We start from the raw sequence: 24,523 nt of genomic DNA, 5'->3' as shown, positions 1-24,523 counted from the left end.
TTTGGGCTTGGAGCAGGGCTCACCTCCTGGATAAAACTCGTACTTAACGCTCCCATGGCGACCAACACCACCGACTCCCGATACTTCCAGCTGCACAGGGGCACCAGACAAGGATGCCCACTGTCACCGCTGCTGTTCACTCTAGTGATCGAACCACTAGCAATCGCGCTCAGAGCAGCAAAAAGCTGGAGGGGGATCCAAAGGGGCGGCAGAGAGCAGAGTCTCACTCTATGCAGATGACCTGCTCCTCTACATTTCGGACCCACAAAGCAGCATGGCCGGAATCATCGCGCTCCTGAAAGAGCTTGGCGCCTTCTCGGGCTGCAAACTCAACATGAGCAAAAGCGAGATCTTCCCGGTACACCCACAAGGAGGGGGTGCAGCACTAACGGGACTGCCGTTTAAACAAGCCTGACACAAGTTCCACTACCTGGGGATCCAAATAGCCCATGACTGGAAAGAGATCCACAAATGGAACCTCACCAGTCTGACAGAGGAAGTAAAAAAGGACCTGCAAAGATGGAACACACTCCCACTCTCCCTCGCGGGGAGTCCAGACGATCAAAATGAACGTGCTGCTCAGTTAGATCCATCCAATCCAGGGGGGGCGGCTAGCCCTCCCAAACCTACAATTCTACCACTGGGCGGCGACGGCCGAGCGAATAAGGGGATGGATCAAGGAGCCAGAAGCCGAGTGGGTGCACGCGGAAGAGGCCTCCTGCATCGGGACCTCCCTCCGGGCCCTCGCGACGGTGGCACTCCCATCCCCACCCAAAACCACTCCAGCAGCCTGGTGGTGAAAGCCAACCTCCAGCCCTGGAACCAACTACGGCAGCAATTTGGCCTGACCAAAATGTCGGACAAAGCTCCCATCTGCAACAACCGTAGGTTCACACCAGCGCTGACTGACGCCACCTTTATAAAGTGGGGACAGGACGGAGGGACACTGACAGTCAGGGACCTATACACGGACGGCAGGGTCGCAACGATGGACGAACTGATAGAGAAATTCCAGCTAGCCAGGGGGAACGAGCTAAAGTACCTACAACTCAAAATCTTTCTACGAAAAGGAGACAAGGACGTATCCACAACTGCCACGACAGACATTACTGGAAGAGTCACTGGACGCAAGCATCCTAGATAAAGGGAACTGTAGCGACATGTATGACGGACTGGTAGAAAGGGACGACACCGTACTGGACGCAACAAGGAAGAAATGGCAGGAGGACCTGGGGATTGAAATAGGGTGGGGACTCTGGAGCGAAGCACTGCACAAGGTCAACACACCTTCACGTGCGCAAGGCTCAGCCTGACGCAACTAAAAGTGGTACATAGAGCCCACTTAACAAGAACCCGTATGAGTAGGTTCTTCCCGGAGGTGGAGGATAGATGTGAGCGGTGCCAAGGAGGCCCGGCCAACCACGCCCACATGTTCTGGTCTTGTCCCAGACGTGCGGGGTACTGGACTGCCTTCTTCGAGGCAATGTCCAAAGTGGTGGGGGTGAGGGTGGAGCCATGCCTGAAAGTGGCGGTCTTCGGGGTATCAGACGAGCCAGATCTATTCCTGGGGAGGAAGGCGGACGCCCTTGCCTTTGCCTCCCTGATCGCCCGCCGTAGAATCCTGTTCGGTTTGCAGCCAGCAACACCACCCAAAGCGGCAGACTGGCTGTCCGACCTCTCGGAATCTCTCCAAATGGAGAAAATCAAATTCCCCATCCGAGGGTCAGACGACGGCTTCCACAGAACGTGGGAGCCATTCAGCCAATTGTTCCGGGACCTGTTTGTGGCCACCAAACAAGCAGAAGAATAGCCAGGTAGCCAAGAATCAGGAGAAAGTAGCCGAGACGTGAGAGGGAGGGATAGACCGGGGGGTGGGGGGGGGGGGAATAGCAGCTAAATCTAAGAGAAAAGAAAGGCGAACCACAGGAGAAGGGAGGAAGGGGGAAAGAGGATGGAGACAGGGAACAATAGTGGGGAACCAGTGAGGTGGGGGGGGCAAGGGAATGACAGTCGGAAGGAGGGCACGGGAATGACAGCCGAGAGGAGGGCATGGGAAACGATAACAAACTTGGCGTCTGCAGGAGCAGAGAACAAGGAAAATCCAGACGAAAGACGGGAGGAACGGCCGGAGCGGAGGTGAGCGCGAGACGACAACGGCAGCGAGATCCGTCCGGGAGAAGCAAGTGACAACACCAACACCAGACCCATTCGCAAATTGCCCCCTGTAATTGTTCTGTTTTTGTTTCCCAGGCGCCCAACTGTATATGTATCCCCCCAGTTCCCCCCCCACAAACAGATGCATACTCATGTGCTAAAAATACTACCAATTGTACAGAGCTGCTGTTGCTGAGCTAGCACATAATACCCTACCAGTTATTTTATTCTAACTTTTGTGTTGTTGTTTGTTTTGTTTTTTGTGCGTGTTCCCTTCTAATATATATATATATTATATATATATTATATATACACATGTACATAACGGTAAATATACTTTATTCAAAAACCCAATAAAAAACATTTATTAAAAAAAATTCAGATCCTTACTTGCAACCGCCAGTCACACTACTGCCGACGCTGAGCCGCCAGAGAATGCTGGTACACATAATATGGTTAATTTACCTACTATTGAATTCACTCCCACCTGAATGGGGATTGCTATTTTTCTCTTTAAAAGAGCAGACCTGAATTTGCACAGTGAGTTATTGCGCCCCCCAGACAACACAATCGACGAGTTATTTTGGCGTGTTGTGGACAGAGACGTCAATTTTCACCCCAAAACACATGGTCAGCAGTTTACTGTGCATAGAGGGCTAGCGATGCTGCAGATCTTCCGAATTGGTAGATGCAATGGGCGCCCTACGTGCTCTCTCACAGGGACGGTGTTAATTGTTAGTGTTGGGGCGCAGTGACTCAGTACAGCAGAAATTAAAAAGGCAGAGATTTCAATTCATGAGGCACGTCTGCTTACTACCCGATCATCAAGACATTTGCACAAGATGTTCACACAGGAAGGTTGAACTGTTGTACCCTTCCTGTACTCCCTTCCGATCAAACATTAGACCGAGGTCCCATCTCTCTTGTTTAGGTTAAAGACCCTGAAATACTATTCAAAAGGAGGGCAGGGAGCTTTCAAGCCCCCCTGAAGAATATTTGTCCCACAACCAACACCACCAAAACAAAATTAACTGAATATTCACCTCCCGGCTGTGTGGCCACCACTTTTGCCTGTGCCTTGAAGTGTTTAGAATTATGACAAGGAGTGGTTATAAACTCCCAAGACATTTAGCGGTGGCCCGTGACACAGTGGTTAGCACTGGGACTACGGCGCTGGGGACCCAGGTTCGAATCCCGGCCCCGGGTCACTGTCCGTGTAGAGTTTGCACATTCTCCCAGTGTCTGCGTGGGTTTCACCCCCACAACCCAAAGATGTGCAGGGTAGGTGGATTGGCCACACTAAATTGCCCCTTAATTGGAAAAATAATAATAATTGGGTACTCTCAATTTTTTTTTTTTTTTTAAATCGCCCAAGGACATTTTGTCAACAATGCTGTTTGAGTCAGTAAGTTGTGGATTCAAGTCTAACCCCAGAGAATTCAGCTCAAAATATAAACTAGCACTGCAGTTCTGAGGGAGTGCCGCACTGTTTGAGGTGTTGCCTTCAGATGAGACATTAAAACCGAGACCCCTCAGATGGAGGCGATAGATCCCTCAACATTATTTCAAAGAACAAGGGAGTTCGTAGTGGTGTCCTAGCCAATATTTATCCCTCACTACTCCCAGCTTGACGTGTATAAATTGGCTGCCGTTTCCTACATTACAAAAGTGGCTACAGTTCAAAAGTACTTCTTCATTTGGGACGCCGCGAAGGTGTTCTATAAATGGAAGCCTTTCTTTTGTCAAGGAATAATGCACCAGGACTCCAAATTCTGAAAAACATGGAAACTATAAATTAAACGGCAGCTAGGAGATCATGCGTGCATGACACAATGGCATCTTTGAAGCTTAAAGGCAATGAACCCAGTGTAGAATACACAAGATCACGCAGCAAAAGGTTTCATTTATGATTGAAGCAGCGAGGTTGTTTAAAAACTTACCGTAACCCATCCAATCTGAGCACCAAGGTCTCTGAAGTACAGGGTGGCTGTGGTACCAACAGGGAGGTTCTGCAAGATTTCTTCATCCCTTAGTGACTTGCCCTCTGCAAAACAGAGCGAAGGAGAGAAAGCTCACACTGACCCAACCCAGAGAAACTGTTCCCTCAATTCCCCACACTCAGTAACGTCCAAGAACAGCAACAGATTGCCCAGAGCCTGATCCACCACTCTATTAAATCCGGACTGATTGTCATGTGAGGGTACCTTTAAGACATGGATGTTTAAGCAATGTACCTTTAAGAAAACAGTGATGTCAGAGAGTGGGTGGGGCTGAGCTCAGGTCAGCCATTTTGCAGTTTAGTTTTGCAGTTTTTGAAAAAGAGCTGGTGTGTGTTTCCAGAGAGCTGCAGGTTTCTAGTTCCAGTTTAAAAAGAGCTTGTGAGTGTGTGTGTTTTGCTGAATTTGCAGTGATGTCTGCCATAAAAGACCATCTCTGGATCATTAGGGTGATTTAAACTCATAATAGTAAAACCTTTAACTTGATGTGATTTTGTTTAAAGGTGTTACGTCTCTTGGAAGTTTGAAGGAACATTTTAAGGAGTTATTTACTATTGCAATATTTTTGGAGTTATCTTTGAAGTAAGGGGTGTTAAGAGATCCAATGTTTATTTAAGATGTTAAGTTGAGTTCATGCAATAAACAGTGTTTTGTGTTTAAAAACCCACGTGTCCATAATTGTAATCCCACACTTAGGAAAAAGCTGTGCGCTAGGAAAAGCAACAAATACATTAAAAGGGGGAGGTTGGTTGAACTCCATGATACATTTTGGGGTTCTGAAAACGGCCTCGCCCATAACACGGATCTATACCTCAACTCTACTGTATGTGTGCGTGTGTGAAGAAGTGCATCCTGATATCAGTTCTGAATGGTCTAGCTCTAATTTTAAGTTTATGCTCCCTTGTTTGGAACTGCCCCAGAGGAAACAGTTTCTCTCCATCTACCCGTCAATCGTTTTGGTGTCAGGAGGGGGAAGGTGGACACTGGATTGGGGATGGTGGGGCGGCACAGTGGTTAGCACTGCTGCCTCACAGCTCCAGGATCCCAGGTTCATTTCCTGCCTCGGGTCACTGTCTGTGTGGAGTCTGCACGTTCTCCCCATGTCCGCGTGGGTTTCCTCCGGGTGCTCCGGTTTTCTCCCACTGTCCAAAGATGTGCAGGTTAGAGGGATTGGCCGTGCTAAATTGCCCCTTCGTGTCCAAAAGGTTGGGTGGGGTTATGGGGACAGGGTGGATGTGTGGGCTTAAGTAGGGTGCCCTTTCCAAGGGCCGGTGCAGACTTGATGGGCCGAATGGCCTCTTTCTGCACTGTAAATGTTATACCCTAATAACTCCTTTAATTGCCATACCACCCAAATTGCATGCCCCCCCCCCCCCCCCCCCCCCCCACCGAGTCTCCACACCAAGCTGCTGGCGTGGAGTTTATTTGGCAGACATTGGGTGGACACAGTCTGCCTGTGGGAATCCCTACAGCCGAGGCCAAGGGTGAACATGGGTTACTGTCACTTGGGTGGCATCAAGCAGAGTGCAAGGGCCACCTGAAGGTGGAATGGATTTGCAACTTACTTGGGTCCAGCCTGATGGACTGCCTGGCAGGATACCACTGAGCATCTGAAAGAGAAGAACAGGCCAAATGCGTTAACACTCACCCCCGCATCAGAGGATAGCTTCCCACCCTACCTGCAAACAGGGACAATTTAAAATACCGAAAAAACATTGTACAATTCCCCACAAATTAAAACATCCATGTTCAGAGGGGCAGGCTCCTATCAGCTGGTACACAGCAACCATTACCCATTTGCATTAACGTTATTCCAAAGTACTGTCAGCAAAAACAGAAAATGCTGGAAAACCCAGCAGGTCTGCCAGCATCTGTGGAGCGAGAAAGAGAGAACGTTTTGAGTCCATTTGACGTCAGAGTACTGTAACAGCGAGTTCCAGGATTTTATGTTCTAGTTCTCTGCAGATTGTTTGGCCGTATTTATTATCCTTTCAAACGCAGAATTGTTACAGTACAGAAGGAGGCCATTTGGCCCATTGTGTCGGTACCGGCTCTCTGAATGAACAATTCCCCCACCTTCTCCCTGTAGTCCTGCACATTCCTCCCATTCAACTAACGGCCTAATTCCCTTTTGAATGTTTCCGATTAAAAATCTGTCTCCACCAAGCTCTTCGGCAGCGCATTCCACTGCGTGAAAATGTTTCTTCTCTTATAGCTTCTTTTGCCAATTACTTTAAATCTGGTGTCCTCTCGCTTTCAATCCTTTTGCGAATGGGAAAAGTTTCACCCCCATCTGCACTGCCCAAATATCACTCATGCCCTTGACAGGGGACAGTTGAGGGAACATACTGAAATTGTAATAACTGGCTGAGCCTGCATTTCATGCCAGGCAAGGCTCTGAACAATAAGGATTGCCCCAGTTCACAGCCCACTCAGCCGACAGTCCGGCAAATCCCGACTCTCCTTAGAGCTCTGGGCGTCCATTATACCGGCCATGGCATGAAAATCACATTTGCACCTGCCCCCACTATGTGGTGGGGGACCGCAAACAAACCAGGGAGAGGTTCGGTCGCAATACCCCCAGGCAATGTATTCAGAGGCCCCAAAGGTTTCATCCCAGATCTCGCACACATCCTCCGAACCAGCAGGGGTGCTACAAGGGATCTCTCCACCCCCTCTAAAGGAAATGAGTTTGGCCAGGGGCTCCCAGTCCAGGCCAACCAATACTCCGCTTGTGTATTGAATGTCAGTCAGGACCAGGCTTGCTGTCAATGACATCCGTGGTAAAATAGCAGGCCAACAATCTCGGTAGCTGGTGGGGCTGCAGAGAGTAACTGAACCCCAAGCAAGAAACAGTCAGGGATGTGAAGCACAATAAGATAATCAGGTGACAAGAGCAGATCTGGCTTTATCCAGTTCTGTTCTTTTATGCTGAGTGCCTGGCATTGAGCTCTGGTAACTGAAAGTTTGACCCTTTCCCTGCGCTGAGCCAGCTAACCCCAGTGCTATTGCTGTTCCCACCCTTTTGACGCTTCACCCCCATCTTGGGCTGGGGTGCACCAAGACCCCTGCTCTCAATTGCCACCCAATAACAGCCAAATGTTTGCCATTCGCATGAATGACACCATTTAACATGGCCAATTTGACGGGCCGAGTCAGGGAACAACCACCAGGGGGCTTGGTGACACCCACTACAGCGGAATGGCCAGACCGCACTCACCAGTCAGAGTTGCCCACGAATGGTCAACGAAATGTTGTACCGGGGGGGCTTAGCGAAGGACAGAAAGTGTACCAGCTCAAAACCCATTGTCGCATGCCACTGACCAGTGCTTTGATTTTAACATTGTGCAGCAACAGGATAGAGTGTTTAATCAAATGGCAAAACAGGGGAAATAAAGGCAGTTCACAGCCTTCCTGCGAGGTAGAAAAAATACACAGCACTGAGAAAAACCCAAGCAAAACCAAACCAGGAAGAATTTTGCAAGGCTCAGGATCATGACGTTCCAGAGTATCAGTCTAGCTATATACTTACGGTTCTTGTGGAACATAACCTTGATCTCTCCAATCGTGGCATGTGGCTCCACCTATGTGAAAAAGAAACGCGGTCTAGGAGTTAGGGAAAACAACAAAAAAAAAACACATAACCAAATTCCGCTTCCATTGTAACCATGAGTCTGTGGTGCAATAGTTAAATTAAATTAGGCCTGGTGTTGCCGTTCAGATTTTTTGACAGCCAGCTATTTAACCAAGGAGTGCATCAGGCCCAAGTGGGGCTGCACAGTGGCTAGCACTGCTGCCTCACAGCATCAGGGACCTGGGTTCAATTCTGGCCTTGGGTGACTGTCTGTGTGGAGTTTGCACGTTCTCCTCGTGTGTGAGTGGGTTTCCTCCGGGTGCTCCGGTTCCCTCCCACACTCCAAAGATGTGCAGGTTAGGTAGATTGGCCGTGATTTTTTTAAAAATTGCCCCCCCCCCACAGTTTCCAAAGATGTGCAGCTTAGGAGGGGTTACGGGGATAGCGCGGGGGTGTTAGGGTTAGGCCGGGTGCTCTTTCTGAGGGGCGGTGCAGACTCGATGGGACGAATGACCTCCTCCTGCACCGTAGGGATTTTATGGTTTTTCATGGAGTGCCTTCCTCAATGTCCGCACTTTCCTGTAGAGTGGCAGGGCTGCAATGTGAAGCTTGGGACAACGTTTCAACCACCCCAACCCCAAGGATTAAAGTGTCTAACTGTGGCACCAACTGCCCCAAACCCTCGCAGGGTGGTGCGCAAACCCAGGATCCTACTTTCTAAAGGTATTGATCAATGCAAGATAAAGTTAGCAGGTGAGGTGCATCAGGCCAAGCTGGTCCTCATGTGATTTGAGATGAGAGTCCCACCCAATTGATAGCTATGGGTTACGGGGATAGGGTGTGGGGTGGGGGAATCACAATGCCAACAAGAATAAGACAAGTCACCAGTCTTCGCTCTTCATATATCAGTGTGAATCACACACCAAGGGAGTTTACTTTAGACATTGGCATCGATGCAGGAACATAGTGTAAGGAGAGAGGTGAAAAACAAACTCTGTCTGTGCCAGTATCTTCTCCCCAAACACCGAGCGAGCTCACTGCAGTCAGCACCAATGAATGCTGAACTCATGAAATCAGGCCGGCGACCCGGGAAAGGGTTGCGCAAGAGGGTATTTACTGTGAAGCAGCGAGATGCCTGATTTTTTAATTTAAATAAAATCACACATTGAAACTGGCTAGGCTTGGAATATTGACAACTAACAGTGGCCTGGTCAATACTCACCCATAAAACAAATGACTTTGTGGTTTGTGTTTGTGGGCATTTACGGTGGACAGATTGGCTGGCACGCTTTCCACAACAGTGACTACACTTCCTGTGATATGCTGTGGCCATGCATGATAGGCGCTATAGAAATTCAGCCTTTCTAAAAGGGGAAGACCACATTCTCCTCCACCTGCCGACAAGTCGGGGAAACGTATGAATTGGGATTACGGACAGCACCAGTGCAAAGGAGGCAAATACTACAACAGCAGGCGTGTGCTGGGGTGGGGTAAAGCTTAGAAGAAGTTGGCAGGCTTCTCCAGAAGTTGGACCTTTGGCCCTAAAGTAGGTACAACACACAGATAGAGTGGCCTCCTGCCCTGCCAGGGAGCAGATGAAGATAGGTGCACAGTTAACAATAGAAATGGCAGCCAGCACAAAGAGGGCTGCTGTCACCAAGGCTACGATGGGTATGTGAGTGTCCAAAACTTGCATCGGAGTCAATGTATATTCCATTTCAATCACATCAAAGCTGTTCCACAATAGGGGGGGGGGGGCAATGTCCTTCCTGACTGACTCGTGTCTAACGCATGTTCTGACCACACATTCACCCAGAGATGCTGCCACCACTGACCAGCACTTAGTGAACTCCTGCAGGGGTGAGGTCAATCACGTGACTCTGGTTTGGACCGCACCACTGGCCAGCTGCCAACCGAGCTGCAGGCAGAACCATCGATCAGACTTGGGATCCTCCTATTCCCCATAATTTAACCCCCCCCCCCCTCAACACCTTTTGTGAACGAGGCCTGGCAGCAACTTCCATCCCCATGGTCCCACACGCGCATTTGCCCCAGTAGTTCCTACATTGCCCACTGTTGAGTGGCGGGAGCAGAAACAGGATGGATCTGGTGTCGCCTGTAACGGGCACGGGAGGCCAAGGTCACTGGCTACAAGTGGCCCTCTTGTCATCATTAGAAGCAATGACAGATACTAGACTGGCAAGGAGAGTGTGGGAACAGTCTCCAGGAGGCACCGCAGACAGCCGATGCCTGGAAAGCCTCCCGTGGCAGGATGTTCTTCTCCCACCGTGGACCTCTGCTACCCCCAGCACATGGCGAATAGGTTGAGATGGTCACAAGGCAAAGCCACACGATCAATTATCGCACCTTCACCCAGACTCCTGGCTGTCAGACTTGACCAACTTCTGCCAGTTATGCAGCTATTGAACTATATGTATCCCCGTCTCCACTCAAAGCAAGAAACTTTAAACGTAGTGAGCGAAACTTTGGTGAAGAGCGATGGAGGGCCTCAGTAATGTACTGGCCGAATCATGTCTTTCACTATTGCAATGGAGAGGGATAGGGCCATACGGCAGGGCAAGGTTTATAATGGGGGAGGGGTAATTATGATGCGATTAGGCAAGAATTAGGGAGCATAAGATGGGAACAGAAACTGTCAGGGAAAGGCACAAATGAAAAGTGGAGCTTGTTCAAGGAACAAATACTGCGTGTCCTTGATAGGTATGTCCCAGTCAGGCAGGGAGGAAATGGCCGTGTGAGGGAACCATGATTCACAAAAGAGGTTGAATGTCTTGTCAAGAGGAAAAAGGAAGCGTTTGTAAGGATGAGAAAACAAGGTTCAGTTGGGTCGCTTGAGGGTTACAAGGTAGCAAGGAATGAGCTAAAAAAAAGGGCTTAGCAGAGCGTAAGAAGTCCTTGGTGTGTTGGATCAAGGAAAACCCCAAGGCTTTTTACTCTGATGTGAGAAATAAAAAAATGACCAGGGTGAGGTTAGGGCCGGTCAAGGACAGTAGTGGGAACTTGTGCATGGAGTCAGAAGAGATAGGAGAGGCGCTGAATGAATACTTTTCTTCAGTGTTCACCAAGGAGAGGGGTTACGTTTTTGAGGACGAGTGTGTGATACAGGCGGGTAGGCTGGAGGAGGTAGATGTTCTGAGGGAAGATGTATTAGCAATTTTGAAAAACCGGAGGGTCGACAAGTCCCCAGGGCCAGATGGGATATATCCTAGGATTCTTTGGGAGGCAAGGGATCAGATTGCAGAGCCTTTGGCTTTGATCTTTGGGTCCTCACGGTCCACAGGGATAGTGCCAGAGGACTGGAGAATGGCGAACATAACAGCCTCCCCGAACAGGCGCCGGAATGTGGCGACTCGGGGCTTTTCACAGTAACTTCATTTGAAGCCTACTTGTGACAATAAGTCATTTTCATTTTCATTTCATGTTGTTCCTCTGTTCAAGAAAGGGAATAGGAATGACCCTGGTAATTATAGGCCGGTTAGTCTTACTTCGGTGGTCGGTAAGTTAAAGGAAAATGTCCTGAGGGAGAAGATTAATGACCATTTGGAAAGATGCAGCTTAATCCGGGATAGTCAACACGGATTCGTGAAGGCCAAGTCTTGCCTCACAAATTTGATTGAATTCTTTGAGGAGGTAACGAAGTGTGCAGATGAAGGTAGAGCAGTTGATGTCGTATACATGGATTTCAGTACGGCGTTTGATAAGGTTCCCCATGGTCAGCTCATGAAGAAAGTAAGGAGTTGTGGGATAGAGGGAAATTTGACCAATTGGATAAGTATCTGGCTATCACATAGAAGACAGAGGGTGGTGCTGGATGGAAAATGTTCAGACTGGAGACTAGTTACCAGCGGTGTACCACAGGGATCAGTGCTGGGTCCTCTGCTATTTATAATTTTTATAAGTGACTTGGAAGGAGGGGGCTGAAGGGTGGGTCAGTAAATTTGCTGATGACACCAAGATTGGTGGAGTAATAGATGAGGTGGAGGGCTGTTGTAGGCTGCAAAAAGACATTGATAGGATGCAGAGCTGGGCCGAAAAATGGCAGATGGAGTTTAACCCTGATAAGTGTGAGGTGATTCATTTTGGTAGGACAAATTTGAATGCGGATTACAGGGTCAACGGCAGGGTTCTGAGGAACGTGGAGGAACAGAGAGATCTTGGGGTTCATGTCCACAGATCTCTGAAGGTTGCTACTCAAGTGGATAGAGCCGTGAAGAAGGCCTATAGTGTGTTAGCGTTTATTAACAGGGGGCTGGAGTTTAAGAGCCGTGGAGTTATGCTGCAACTGTACAGGAACCTGGTGAGACCACATTTGGAGTATTGTGTGCAGTTCTGGTCACCTCATTATAGGAAGGATATGGAAGCACTGGAAAGGGTGCAAAGGAGATTTACCAGGATGCTGCCTGGATTGGAGGGTAGGTCTTATGAGGAAAGGTTGAGGGAGCTAGGGCTTTTCTCATTGGAGCGAAGGAGGATGAGAGGTGACTTAATAGAGGTTTATAAGATGATGAGGGGGATAGATAGAGTGGACATTCAGAGACTATTTCCTCGGGTGGATGTAGCGGTTACAAAGGGGCATAACTATAAGGTTCGGGGTGGGAGATATAGGAGGGATGTCCAAGGTAGGTTCTTTACTCAGAGGAGTGGTTAGGGTGTGGAATGGACTGCGTGCTGTGATAGTGGAGTCGGACACTTTAGGAACTTTCAAGCGGTTAGTGGATAGGCACATGGAACACACCAGAATGACAGGGAGTGGGATAGCTTGACCTTGGTTTCGGACAAAGCTCGGCACAACATCGAGGGCCGAAGGATCTGTTCTGTGCTGTATTGTTCTATGTAATAGAAAATAAGAGCAGTGCCAATTTAGATTCTGTCCTGGAGTGATCCACCATGGAAAGTGGTCATTCTGTCCATCAGAATCTGGTAGCCTTACCCAATTAATTCCACCCAGACTGCCCTTTCCCCATAACCCTGCAATGTTTTTCCAATTCCTGATTCCCTTTAAGTTACCACTAAATTGGCTTCTGCCGCCCTTTCAGGCAGTGCGATCCACGACACAACAATCCCTGGCAATTTTGCCAATCCCCTTAAATCTGTGCCCTCAGCGTTACCGACCCTCCTGCTACCAGCAAGTTTCATTTTCCTCAATTGAGCTTTGGAACTTAAAGACCGTGCCAGGAATCAGTAAAAACGGCCAGACGAAACCCCGACGACGGGCTTGCCCTCCGCTGTGACTCAAGGCGACGAATAGCTAATGCCCGGGGTGCGGGCTAGAGTACAAATCTTCCCATCGCGCTGACAAGAGTTTTCAACAGGCCAGGCGACACACTTTGAATAAATATACATTCGCACCAGTTAACCGTTTGTTGACATGTATTTTATTGTCTGAACGCACATATAATTGAGCCTACCTTGTCCAGGAAGGTGAGCTTCTGCTTTGTTCTGGCATCCAAGATCTCCACCTCAAAAAAAACACAAGCCTTTTTAGATTTCTTCTGCGGTTTTAGGTGGCGGCCAGGCAGAAACAGCCCGTTAACCAACAGCATGTTTGGTTCTGTCAGCATCACGCTCATATTCATGGTCATTCCAATCTGCTCCACTCCACAAAGTTTAACCTTTCTCTTCCCTCTCTCAAAGGCGTTTTCAATTTAAAAGTCAAGAATGAAAATGAAATGATTCTCCTGCCCGAGGTACGGGGAGCAGTGATAAAACCCAGTTATCTGCAGCTCCAAGACAGGGCAGCTCTAAAAAGGAGACTGCCCTAGGGGGAGGTAACCCGATCGCCCTGGAATGTGAGCTCCTGACAACTCCAACTAAATATATCCAATTAAACAGCAGGAGAACATCTGGGACACGAAGGGTCGAGCGAATTGGACACATTTTGGGAAACAAACCAACGGGGTGGTGCAGCAGCCAGGACCACCCAGGAGACCCCCCACACTGCCCGCTTATGCCACGGGGCAGCCATCGGCACCCGTCGCCCATTGAAGGGAGGAAGGAGCCTGGGTCAGGAGAATATAGTTCTCACCAGGCGCTGAGATTCTGGGCCAGCGCCGACCCATCTGAAACCCAGGATTTTTTACTCTGAAACCGTTGTGGGTCAGCAGAACATCCAGAACTCACAGGTCCCACCAGACTGCGGCACTGATTTCACAGAACGTGGAGCACAGAAACAGGCCATTCGGCCCCACTGGTTTGTCCTGGTGGTTACGCTCCACGCGAGCCTTTCCCCAATTCCTCCCCCCTCCCCCACCACCCTTTTTTCATTTAATGCTATTCAAAGTCTTTTAAATAACACTTGGTCCAGATAATTTGCTGGACTAATTTTTGTTGCCTTTGGGGATAGCCGTATCAATATGTCCCCTTCAGCCTCCCGACTTTGCACCATCACAGCACTAGGAGTTTGTGTGACCACCATCCTGTATATCGGAGTACAACAATGTAATAAAACCCAGCCGAGGTTGGAAACTGGCGCGGAGGCAGATGTTGTAGCCTTCGCCTCGTTGATCTCCCGAAGGCAGATCCTGTTAGGGTGGAGCTCAACCTCGCCACCCTGTGCCCTGGCGTGGCGGGAGGACCTGCTGGAATTCTTGACGCTTGAAAAGGTCAAATTTGAACTGAGGGGAAGGATGGAGGGGTTCTACAATTCATGGGCATTATTCATTATGCACTTTTGAGAATTGGGTCACATCGAACCCAATTGGGGGGGGGGGGGGGAGAGGAGGAGGAGACTGTATGTGTTAATGGTGACTATGAGGGATTCCAGACTCCTCTTTGTCATTTGTTTATGTTAAAATGCGGGCTAATGTTTTGGGGTTTGGTGGGAGATGGGATCGTTGTTATTGATGGGGATTGACATTACATTTGTTACGGACTACCGTTTATTGTTGGGTGTAAATTTGGGAGAACATGTGTAAAAGGAGAATAAAATTTTTTAAAAAAACAATGTGATAAAAGGTGTTTCAACAAACTGGGAGGAATGGGAGGGTCGAGTGGCAGAAGGGAATTCGGGCCTTGGCAGCTGAATGCCCATGGGAACTGGGAATGCCCAAGAGATCTCAGTGCTCTCGGGTTGGGAGAGGTCAGAAAGATAAGGAAGGGACGAGGCCAAAAGGAGCATTAATTAACAGTTTAACTGGACGTTTGACCCCCACAACCCAAAGATGTACAGGGTAGGCAGACTGGCCACGCTAAATTGCCCTTTAATTGGAAACATTTAAAAAAATAGTTCAACTGGAGAGCAAAGAGGGAGAAATGTTTGGCACAGAGCTACAGAAGACATATAAAGTATTCCTCTACTTTTCTTTATCTGTATTTGAATTACATTGTCAAAAAAAAGTCCATAATGACAAATTCAGAGAGCGATTGTTTGATTTGTCAAAAAGTGTTTTGTCGTAGACGATTTGCGGCAAATTTCGAAGGACTTTTCTTTAGCCGCTGCGCCCAAGGATGAAAGTGACTGGAGAGCCCACGCTGCAGATCGTCTGCACCCTGCACCGGAGATCGTCTGCACCCCGCGCCGGAGATCGTCTGCACCCCGCGCCGCAGATAGTCTGCACCCCACACTGCCAATCGTCTACTCCCCACACCGCAGGCCATCTGCACCCCCACAGCAGATCGTCCGCACCCCACACCGCAGGCCGTCTGCACCCCGCGCCGCAGGCCGTCTGCACCCCACATTGAAGATAAGTCTACACCCCGCGCCGCAGATCGTCTGCACCCCACATTGAAGATAAGTCTGCACCCCACAACGCAGATCGTCTGCACCTCAAACCATCTAGTATTTAACTGGTGTGATGTCGCTTGCCCCGTTGGTTTGTCCAGTGTGACATTCACGGCCTTGGGGAGTTTTGGAGAGGGCTATTCTTGACACTGTTGACTCAGATCCTGAATCACGACCAGAGATTTGTTTGCATCAGCAACTTTGGACTTCTACAATTAGAGGGGGAAAGCTTTTAAAAAACTTCCTATGTGGCCTGGAACTCTCAAAAGATAAAATGGCACACACGGGCAGGTACTGAACTAGAGCCCTGATATGGCTGCTTCAGCAGCAGACGGGTCTGGAGAGCTTTACAGTCAAGATAGTAAATGGAGTGTTGCATTAATGCGCAAATACTAGCACCTTCATGTGCAGCTGTTAGCATGAGCCCCGAAGCTCAACTCGTGTCGGGTCATATTAATAGAAACCACGGTCAGGGAAAGTACAGAGATCAGTGCACAAAGGGAGCGACGACCGTCACACACCCGTCCTTCACGGAGACCAGAGAGTGTAGCAGAAATGGACTTTACCTGGAAAACTGGCTACATAATCACACAAACAGTAAGCTAACCAGCACTTCAATTTATCAAGTGGAAAAGATTATGCTATTTTTGTTAAATGTTGTAGGAGAGAGTTTGAGAGGGGTACGGCAGTGTAGCTGGTTCCCGTACCTGCCTCCCCGAACAGGCGCCGGAATATGGCGACTAGGGGCTTTTCACAGTAACAGTAACTTCATTTGAAGCCTACTTGTGACAATATGCGATTTTCATTTTTCAAGTAAAAGGTTTTGACAGCACAGGTTTTCAGTGTTTGCAAATATACGACCCCAGTGTCTTTGGATAATTGGGATCAGAGCTGGGGATGGGGTTAGGTTAAGAATAACCAGGGAGACTCTCAGAGAAGGAAGACCTTTTGAGACAGAATGTCACCCAGTTTTCCCACAGTGAGTCAGAGCACAGTAAACCCCCGACACTTAGCTGCAAGTAAAGCAACTGGTGATTTATATGGCAGCTTGTGGGAAAGGCAGTGTCGGAGTGAAAGAGGAGAAAGAACAATCTCAGCTTTCAGAAGACGCGACTGATATTCTGGAGTAACGTCTTGCGACAGAGATTGCCAAGGTTTAACCGCCTGCCACTGGGCTATTTTCAGACTCCCGTCCCTCTGCTCGCCTTCTCACAAGGCAGTCTGAAGCACCCAGAACAAAATCACCCCCAGTAGATGAAGCACTCAAACAGAAAGAACACTTGGTATTTTACCAAAATAAAGATGGTCTAAAGCATCATCAGCTGCTTATACCCAGGCAGTCTTGATTGTGGAAATACATGAGGCAGCTTTCGACAAATGTTCTCACGCTGCCTACTGCGGAGTGCTCCTCAGGGGCGAAAGAGCTGCGACTACGGCAAAATCACATTAAAGCTTGACACCACTTGAATTTTCCATGTATCATGCTCGTGTCTGTTGTAGATGTGGATCTCGCTGGCTAGAGCAGCATTTTTAATCACCCATCCATAATTGCTCTCCGGTAGGTGGCGGCCAGCCGCCTTCTTCAACCGCTGCAGCCCACTTGGTGTAGGTACACAGACAGTGCTGTTAGGGAGGGGGTTCCAGGATTATGACCCAATGGTTGTGACCCTGTGACAGTGAAAGAACGGCTGATATATTTCCAAGTCAGGATGGTGTGGGGCTTGGATGGGAACTTGCAGATGGTGGTGTTCCCATGACCTTCTAGCTGGTAGAGATCACGGGTATGGCAGGTGCTGCCAAAGGAGCCTTGGTGAGCTGCTGCGGTGCATCTTGTGGATGGTGCACACGGCTGCCACTGTGCGTCAGTGGTGGAGGGAGTGAATGTTAAGGTGGTGACTGTGGTGCCAGTCAAGGGGGCTGCTTTTTCCAGGATGCCAGAAACATCTTGCGTGGCTACTTACCACCGCCTCCCCCCCCTTCCAAATAAGGTTTGAGAATTCTCCTTCTGTGTTCTACCTTTGTGGTGCCATCTCGCATGGTCCAATTCCTAGTCATGACTCAAGTCAGTAATACCCGAGTCAGCAGGTCATGAATTTAAGCTCCACTTCAGAGCGGGAGCACATCTAATGCATACCGACTGTCCCAATGGAGAACTGCACTGTCAGAGAGTGCAGTCACTACTGTAAATATGGGAAACTCAGCAGCCACCAGCCACAGTGCTAATAGATAAACAACCAGGAGTCTACAAGTCTCCAAAATAATGAGGGGCATGGATAAAGTCTCCAAAATTATGAGGGGCATGGACAGAGTGGATAGTCAGAAGCTTTTTTCCCCCAAGGTGGAAGAGTCAATTACTAGGACAAAGTTTAGAGGAGATATGCAAGGGAGGTTTTTTTTTTTTTTTTTTTTATAACACAAAAGGGTAGTGGGTGCCTGGAACTCGCGGCCGGAGGAGGTGGTGGAAGCAGGGACGATAGTGACATTTAAGGGGCATCTTGACAAATACATGAATAGGATGGGAATAGAGGGATGCGGACCCCGGAAGTGCAGAAGATTTTAGTTTAGACGGGCAGCATGGTTGGCGCAGGCTTGGAGGGCCGAAGGGCCTGTTCCTGAGTTGTACTTTTCCTTGTTCCTTGAGGTTTAGCGAAGCTCATTGAGGGATAAACATTGGCCAGGACACCATGAAAAAAATCATTCCTTCAGGAAGGCAGACGGTGCCTTGCTCTCCCAAAAGACGGCACCTTTAACAGTGCGGTGCTCCCATAGCACTGCAATGGAGTGAAGGAAACCTAACTGTTTGTTCTCAGGTCCCTGGAGTCAACCCATAAGCTTCTGACTCTCAGACGAGAATGCGCCTCGGCTGACACTCGGCAAGTGTCAGGGTTCCTCAATAAGCCTCTACTCAAAAGCCGTCGCACTCACAGCTTATCAGAGCACATCCCAAGACAGCGAATGCCTGACGCAGTGCCAGTGTATATTTAGCCTGGTGCAGTAATGTGGCGTTTGATGTAGATGATATCAGGTTTATATCTTTGCAGAGACAGGCAGGGTTCAACTTATTTTATTTTTACCAATTTCAAAAAAACCTCTCTCGGCATTCGACCCGAGCTGCACCAGCAGCACGAAGCACCATTTCTCATCCCTGTAGATTCCTGTTTAACACCCTGTCGGCTAGAGACAACCCCTCGTAAACACAGCATTGCGGAGTCATCTAATGTCACCTTGCGTCTAAGCTGCCAGCTTCTCGACACAGGGGCACTCTCACACTCCTCCAAATGTTGGATTAGTTGGACAGGTCAGGTTACCATGCTCCTTGGGGGTGGCACTGCATACTCAGTAAGAGGCACATAGTCAGTGAGGGGAGACTTTGGCCTGAGCGAGACGTAGACCGACTGAGTATATTTGGGAATTTGGTTCCAAGCGGGAATTCAACTGGGAAATCTTTTTCAAGGTCAATTAGTTAAGATTCTGACCTAGAACTAACAACTGTAGAGCAAGTTTTCAGAAAGCACACGGTCACTAATGCAAACTTTGCCTGGGTGAGACAGAGACCGAGTGAGAATATTTGGGAATTCAGTGCAAAAGGGGAAAGAGAATCTTTCGGTTTACTGCAAGAATAGAGTGCGGGGAGTTGGGTAACCGAGGGAAGGAAGAGGAGGTGCTCTTTTGCTTGCTAACTTTGAGCCTTCAGGACGTGGCCTTATTCCGCTACAGGAGAAGAAGTTGGTTATTTGGTCTCTGGATTAGTTCCAAAACTTCAAAATAGTCTCGCAACTAGTGTCAAGGTTAGTAAAATATATAACGTCAAATATGTAATTGAATAAAATAATTAAATAGTCAATTAAAACACGTTAATACGGATGACAGGACAGGTGACGTTAGATCATTGGAACAGGAGTAGGCCATTCAGCCCCTCGAGCCTGTCCCGCCATTCAATGAGATCATGGCTGACCTGTGGCCCAACTCTACACACCTGCCTTTGGCCCGTATCCCCTAATATCTTTGCTTAACAAAAATCTATCTATCTCAGATCGAAAATTGATAACTGTTACAGCTTCAACTGCTCTGTGTGGGACAGAGTTCCAAACCTCTACAACCCTTTGAGTGAAGAAGTTCTTCCCAACATCTCTCCTGAACGGTCTGGTCCTAATTTTTTAGACTGCTGCCTAGTTCTCGAATCCCCAACCTGTGGAAAAAGTCTATCTTTATCTACCCTGCCTTTCCTTGTTAATATCTGAAAGACTCCGATCGGATCACCCCTTAACCGTCTAAATTATAGCAAATACAAATCTAATTTGAGTAATATCTCCTCGTAACAACCCCTGTACTCCAGGGTATCATTTTTGTAAACCTACGTTGCACTCCCTCCAAAGCCAATATATCTTTCCTAAGGTGTGGTGCCCACTGCTCATAGTGACTCCATGTGGGGACTAACCAGGGTTTTGTAAAGCTACAGCATAACCCTGGTGTCTTTATATTCCAATAAACTCGGTTTGTTCTCATTGGAACGACGGAGGTTGAGGGGCGACTTGATAGAGGTTGACAGAATTATGAGGGGCATAGACAGAGTGGATAGTCAGAGGCATTTTCCCAGGGTAGAGGGGTCAACTACTAGGGGGCATAGGTTTAAGGTGCGAGGGTGTAGAAGCCAAGTATTTCAAATACAACTAGTATAGGTAAAAGATAGCTGTTTAAGCATAAATGTTGAGCCCCACTTTTAATACCCATTTATACAGCATAATTCACTTATACTGAAGTCCGTTGTTCTGGCAAATGCATATTTTCAAAGACAGTGTGACATTAAAAAAAAAGCACAGTTGCAAGATAATTTGACACTGTCTTGTGCTAATTGTCAAGGCCAAGGGATTGAATACACAGCAACATGAAGGCACCATTGTTCACAATGCAGATAACAGCTAGGTCAGAAAAGCTGATGTTGCACATTGAAGATGGACGGCTTGCCATCAATCAAATGTGTTTGAGTCTAACCCAAACCAATTAGGATTATATTGGGGTGTAATTAGATGACTTAAGACAGATATGAAAGTGTATAACTGAAAAGTTTCTCCCGGCCATTTTGGGTTAGGTTGGGTTTTATTTGTCTTTGTGAGTATTGTCTTTGTAAGTTTTGTTTTAGGTTAGGTTTAGTTTTTAGTGTGTTGTCTGTGGTGTATTGTCTTTGGGGGTGTGTTGTGCTGTGTTGTCTTTCTGTTAGTTTAGTGTTTTTTGCCTTTGATTCTAGTCTCCATTTTAGTTTATGTCTTTTGGGGGTTGTCAGTTTAACAGTCTGTGTCAGTGATGTTAGTCCACTTTTGACTTTGAGTTTGAGTTTAGCTGAAGATTAGCTTTCTCTCTCTCTTCATGTTTCATTGCCAGACTTTGACCTTTAAAAAGTTACTTTCGAGCCGTCTGCCTAAGCAAAGAAAGATAATGTCTGTAATTCTCTGAAAGCTTCGAATTGTCTACGAATTGCCTTTTAAATGACTTTCAAATTGTAATCAAGCGACTACAAACAAAACAATTCTTTTTGGCACCTGAGGAGTTTATACTGCAAATTTCTGCTGAGTTCCAGTATTCGCAAAGTGCTACTGATAACCGAATAGCAGAGATGATATAAATTCCTTCAACTTTACACAGTCGAATAATACAAGGAATCATACAACTTAACACAGTCTACAAATAGTACAAATCTTACAACTTGTCGTATTGCGCCAGGACTTGATTCATCAACTAACCTTCCCCCAAACTTGGCGTAGTTCGACAGGTTAAGATCCCATAAATTATAGTTTCCTTTTAATTGGCGAGCCAGCCAGAAGTCGAACCTAGAATCTTCTGATTACAAGTGATTCCCATAAATTTAAGATTCCTTCATATTGGCGTAAAAGATTCTTTTAGAGGGGCAAGGTTTAGAGGAGATGTACGAGGCAAGTTTTTTTTCTTTACACACAGAGGGTAGTGGGTGCCTGGAACCCGCTACCGGAGGAGGTGGTGGAAGCAGGGACAATAGTGACGTTTAAGGGGCGTCTTGTCAAATACATGAATAGGATGGGAATGGAGGGATACGGACCCAGGAAGTGTAGAAGATTTTAGTTTAGACGGGCAGCATGGTCGGTGCAGGCTTGGAGGGCCGAAGGGCCTGTTCCTGTGCTGTTCTTTGTTCTTTGGTTCAATCCTCTAGATATAAAGGCTAGCATTCCTTTATAATTTTAATTATTTTCTGTACTTGTTCCTGGCATTTCAAGGATCTAGGCACCTGAACTCCCAAGTCACTTTGGACATCCACGGTACTTAACCTCTTCCTATTGAGGACTATTTCTTTAATTTTGTTAATAGTTCCTGATATTCCCCAAACAGGTCGTCTTGCCTATATTGTTTGTCCCAACGTAGGCCACAACAACTGGATCCTCCCTCTCCTTCTCCAATATCCTTTCAAGCTGTTCAGAGATGTCCCTCACCCTGGCACTGGGCAGGCAACATACTATGTGGGTCTCTCGGTTCTGCTTGCAAAGGAATCTCCTACAAGTACCACTTTTTTTTGCTCCCCCGCTTGAATGTCCTCCTGTATCACAGTGCAGTGGTCAGTTTGCTCATCCACCCTACAGCCCTTTCCTCATCCACACAGGGAGCAAGGACTCGTACTTGTTGGACAAGATCAAGAGCAGAGTCTCCTCCACTTCTGAATTCAGGATTCCTCTACCGTCCTCAGATGCAGTCACACCCTGCGGTCCCTGGCCACTGGCCAAATTTGAGATACTTAATCTCTGGAGAAGGGTCTGCTTCCTGAAACACAGCGTCCAGGTGACTCTCCCCCCCCCCTCCCCGATACGCCGCAGTATCCGAAGCTCATCAACCCAGAGCCAAAATTCTTCGAGCTGCAACCTTACTGCAGATGTGGCCACGCCAGCTCACAACGGGGTCTACCAGCTCCCACATCATGCAGCCCCGGCACATCGCCTTCCCAGCCAGCTCTACTTCACTTAATTCATTCGTTTTTCAAATTTTGTAGATTCCCGACCAGCTTTCCAGTGCCATCACTTTTTCCAGATACTTTTCGTCTCAGCGAAATCGCAGAGGAGTTATTTATACTCACAGCTCCGATGCTCCACCCCTCTGGGTCCACTCTACCTCCGCTCCCCGGTGACTCGATAGTGTAGGACTGCCGCAACTCGAACCGCTCAACTCTCAAGCCTGGGTCTCGGTTGCAGCATGTGGGAGCTCCTGGATGCCAGTTTAATCCAGGGCAAACACCTCTGCCGTTTGGGCAGCTTCGACTCAGGGAGGGGGAAACGTTACCTGGGTTCTTTGTGCCAGGAGGCGGCGACACCTCTTAGGACAGGGTCTTCTGAATTGGTCAGGGACAGGAGAGTGGGACTCTGAGTGAGGTGGGTATGGGGGACCTGGCAGCACGTGAGCCTCAGCCTTTACGATCGTCCAAAAGGTTCCAGTTGGTTTGGGTGAAAGTGGGGGCTGCAGGATGGAGGAGCCGACTGACCATGGCACTGCGGGACTTCCGGCGGTACAGGAAGCCACTCAAGTGGGGGGAGCAAAAAGGAATGTGAACAGGAGATAGTGTAGTCAGAGGGATTGACACCATTCTCTGCTGCAAAGAACATCAGGCAGCTGTATTGCACGCCCGGTGCCAGGGTTCGGGATATCTGCTTAGGGCCGGAGAGGAATTTGGGAAGGGGTGGGGGGGGGAGAAAGAGGACCCAGGCGTCATAAGACCATAAGACGTAGGAGCAGAATTAGGCCACTTGGCCCATCGAGTCTGCTCCACCATTCAATCATGGCTGATATTTTCTCATCCCCATTCTCCTGCCTTCTCCCCATAACCCCTGATCCCCTTATTAATCAAGAACCTACCTATCTCGGTCTTAAAGGCACTCAGTGAATTGGCCTCCACAGCCTTCTGTGGCAGAGAGTTCCACAGATTCACCACCCTCTGGCTGAAGGAATTCCTCATCTCAGTTTTAAAGGATCGTCCCTTTAGTCTGAGATTGTGTCCTCTGCTTCTAGTTTTTCCTACAAGTGGAAACATCCTCTCCACGTCCACTCTATCCAGGCCTCGCAGTATCCTGTAAGTTTCAATAAGATCCCCTCTCATCCTTCTAAACTCCAACGAGTACAGACCCAGAGTCCTCAAGCATTCCTCATACGACAAGTTCTTCATTCCAGGGATCATTCTTGTGAACTTCCTCTGCACCCTTTCCAAGGCCAGCGCATCCTTCCTTGGATATGGGGCCCAAAACTGGTCACGGTCTATGTAGGTACCAACGACATAAGCAGGACGAAGGAGGTTCTGTATAGCCAGTATGAGGAGCCAGGCACCAAAATGAGAAGCGCAGCACCAAAGGTCATAATCTCTGGGTTATTCCCTGAGCCACATGCAAATTGGCAAAGGATGAATCAGATTAGAGAGATGAATGTGTGGCTCAAAGACTGGTGTGGGTCCGGTTCCCCAGCACCAGCACTGGGGAAAATGGGATCTTTACCGGTGGGACGGGTGTTTGCACATTCTCCCAGTGTCTGAGTGGGTCTCACCCCCACAACCCAAAGATGGATTTGCCACGCAATTGGAAATGTTTTTTTTAAAGTACGATTTGCTAGCCATTACAGAGACGTGACTGCAGGATCATCATAGAATTTACAGTGCAGAAGGAGGCCATTCAGCCCATCGTGTCTGCACCGGCTCTTGGAAAGAGCACCCTACCCAAGGTCAACAGCTCCACCCTATCCCCATAACCCAGTAACCCCACCCAACACGAAGGGCAATTTTGGACACCAAGGGCAATTTATCATGGCCAATCCATCTAACCTGCACATCTTTGGACTGTGGGGGGAAACCGGAGCACCCGGAGGAAACCCACGCACACACGGGGAGGATGTGCAGACTCCGCACAGACAGTGACCCAAGCCGGAATCGAACCTGGGACCCTGGAGCTGCGAAGCAATTGTGCTATCCACAATGCTCCCGTGCTGCCCCATGACATGGATTGGGATCGAATATTGAAGGGTGCGGGATATTTAGCAAGGAACAGGAAGCGAGGAAAAGAT

The 24,523-nt window shown here is 48.3% G+C and overlaps 1 protein-coding gene across 2 annotated transcripts in view; it reads right to left on the bottom strand.

The window, feature by feature from the left end:
- LOC140403331 (very-long-chain enoyl-CoA reductase) overlaps nt 1-24,523 on the bottom strand; it is a 68,034-nt gene that overhangs the window by 25,815 nt on the left and 17,696 nt on the right. Inside the window, exons 2-5 of one of the 2 annotated variants that reach the window (XM_072491205.1) lie at nt 13,155-13,205; nt 7,684-7,735; nt 5,717-5,761; nt 4,095-4,198 (exon numbers count right to left, since the gene is read on the bottom strand). In XM_072491205.1, coding sequence (XP_072347306.1) covers nt 4,095-4,198; nt 5,717-5,761; nt 7,684-7,735; nt 13,155-13,205 — 252 coding nt within the window. Of the gene's footprint in view, nt 1-4,094; nt 4,199-5,716; nt 5,762-7,683; nt 7,736-13,154; nt 13,338-24,523 lie in introns of those variants that run through there. The other variant, XM_072491204.1, reaches the window with a different exon arrangement.

Source organism: Scyliorhinus torazame, chromosome 27 (genome assembly GCF_047496885.1).
Source record: "Scyliorhinus torazame isolate Kashiwa2021f chromosome 27, sScyTor2.1, whole genome shotgun sequence".
In the NCBI taxonomy this organism is placed as follows: domain Eukaryota; kingdom Metazoa; phylum Chordata; class Chondrichthyes; order Carcharhiniformes; family Scyliorhinidae; genus Scyliorhinus; species Scyliorhinus torazame.
Note: the sequence above shows the minus strand (reverse complement) of the source record. Positions and strands in the feature narration are given on the sequence as shown.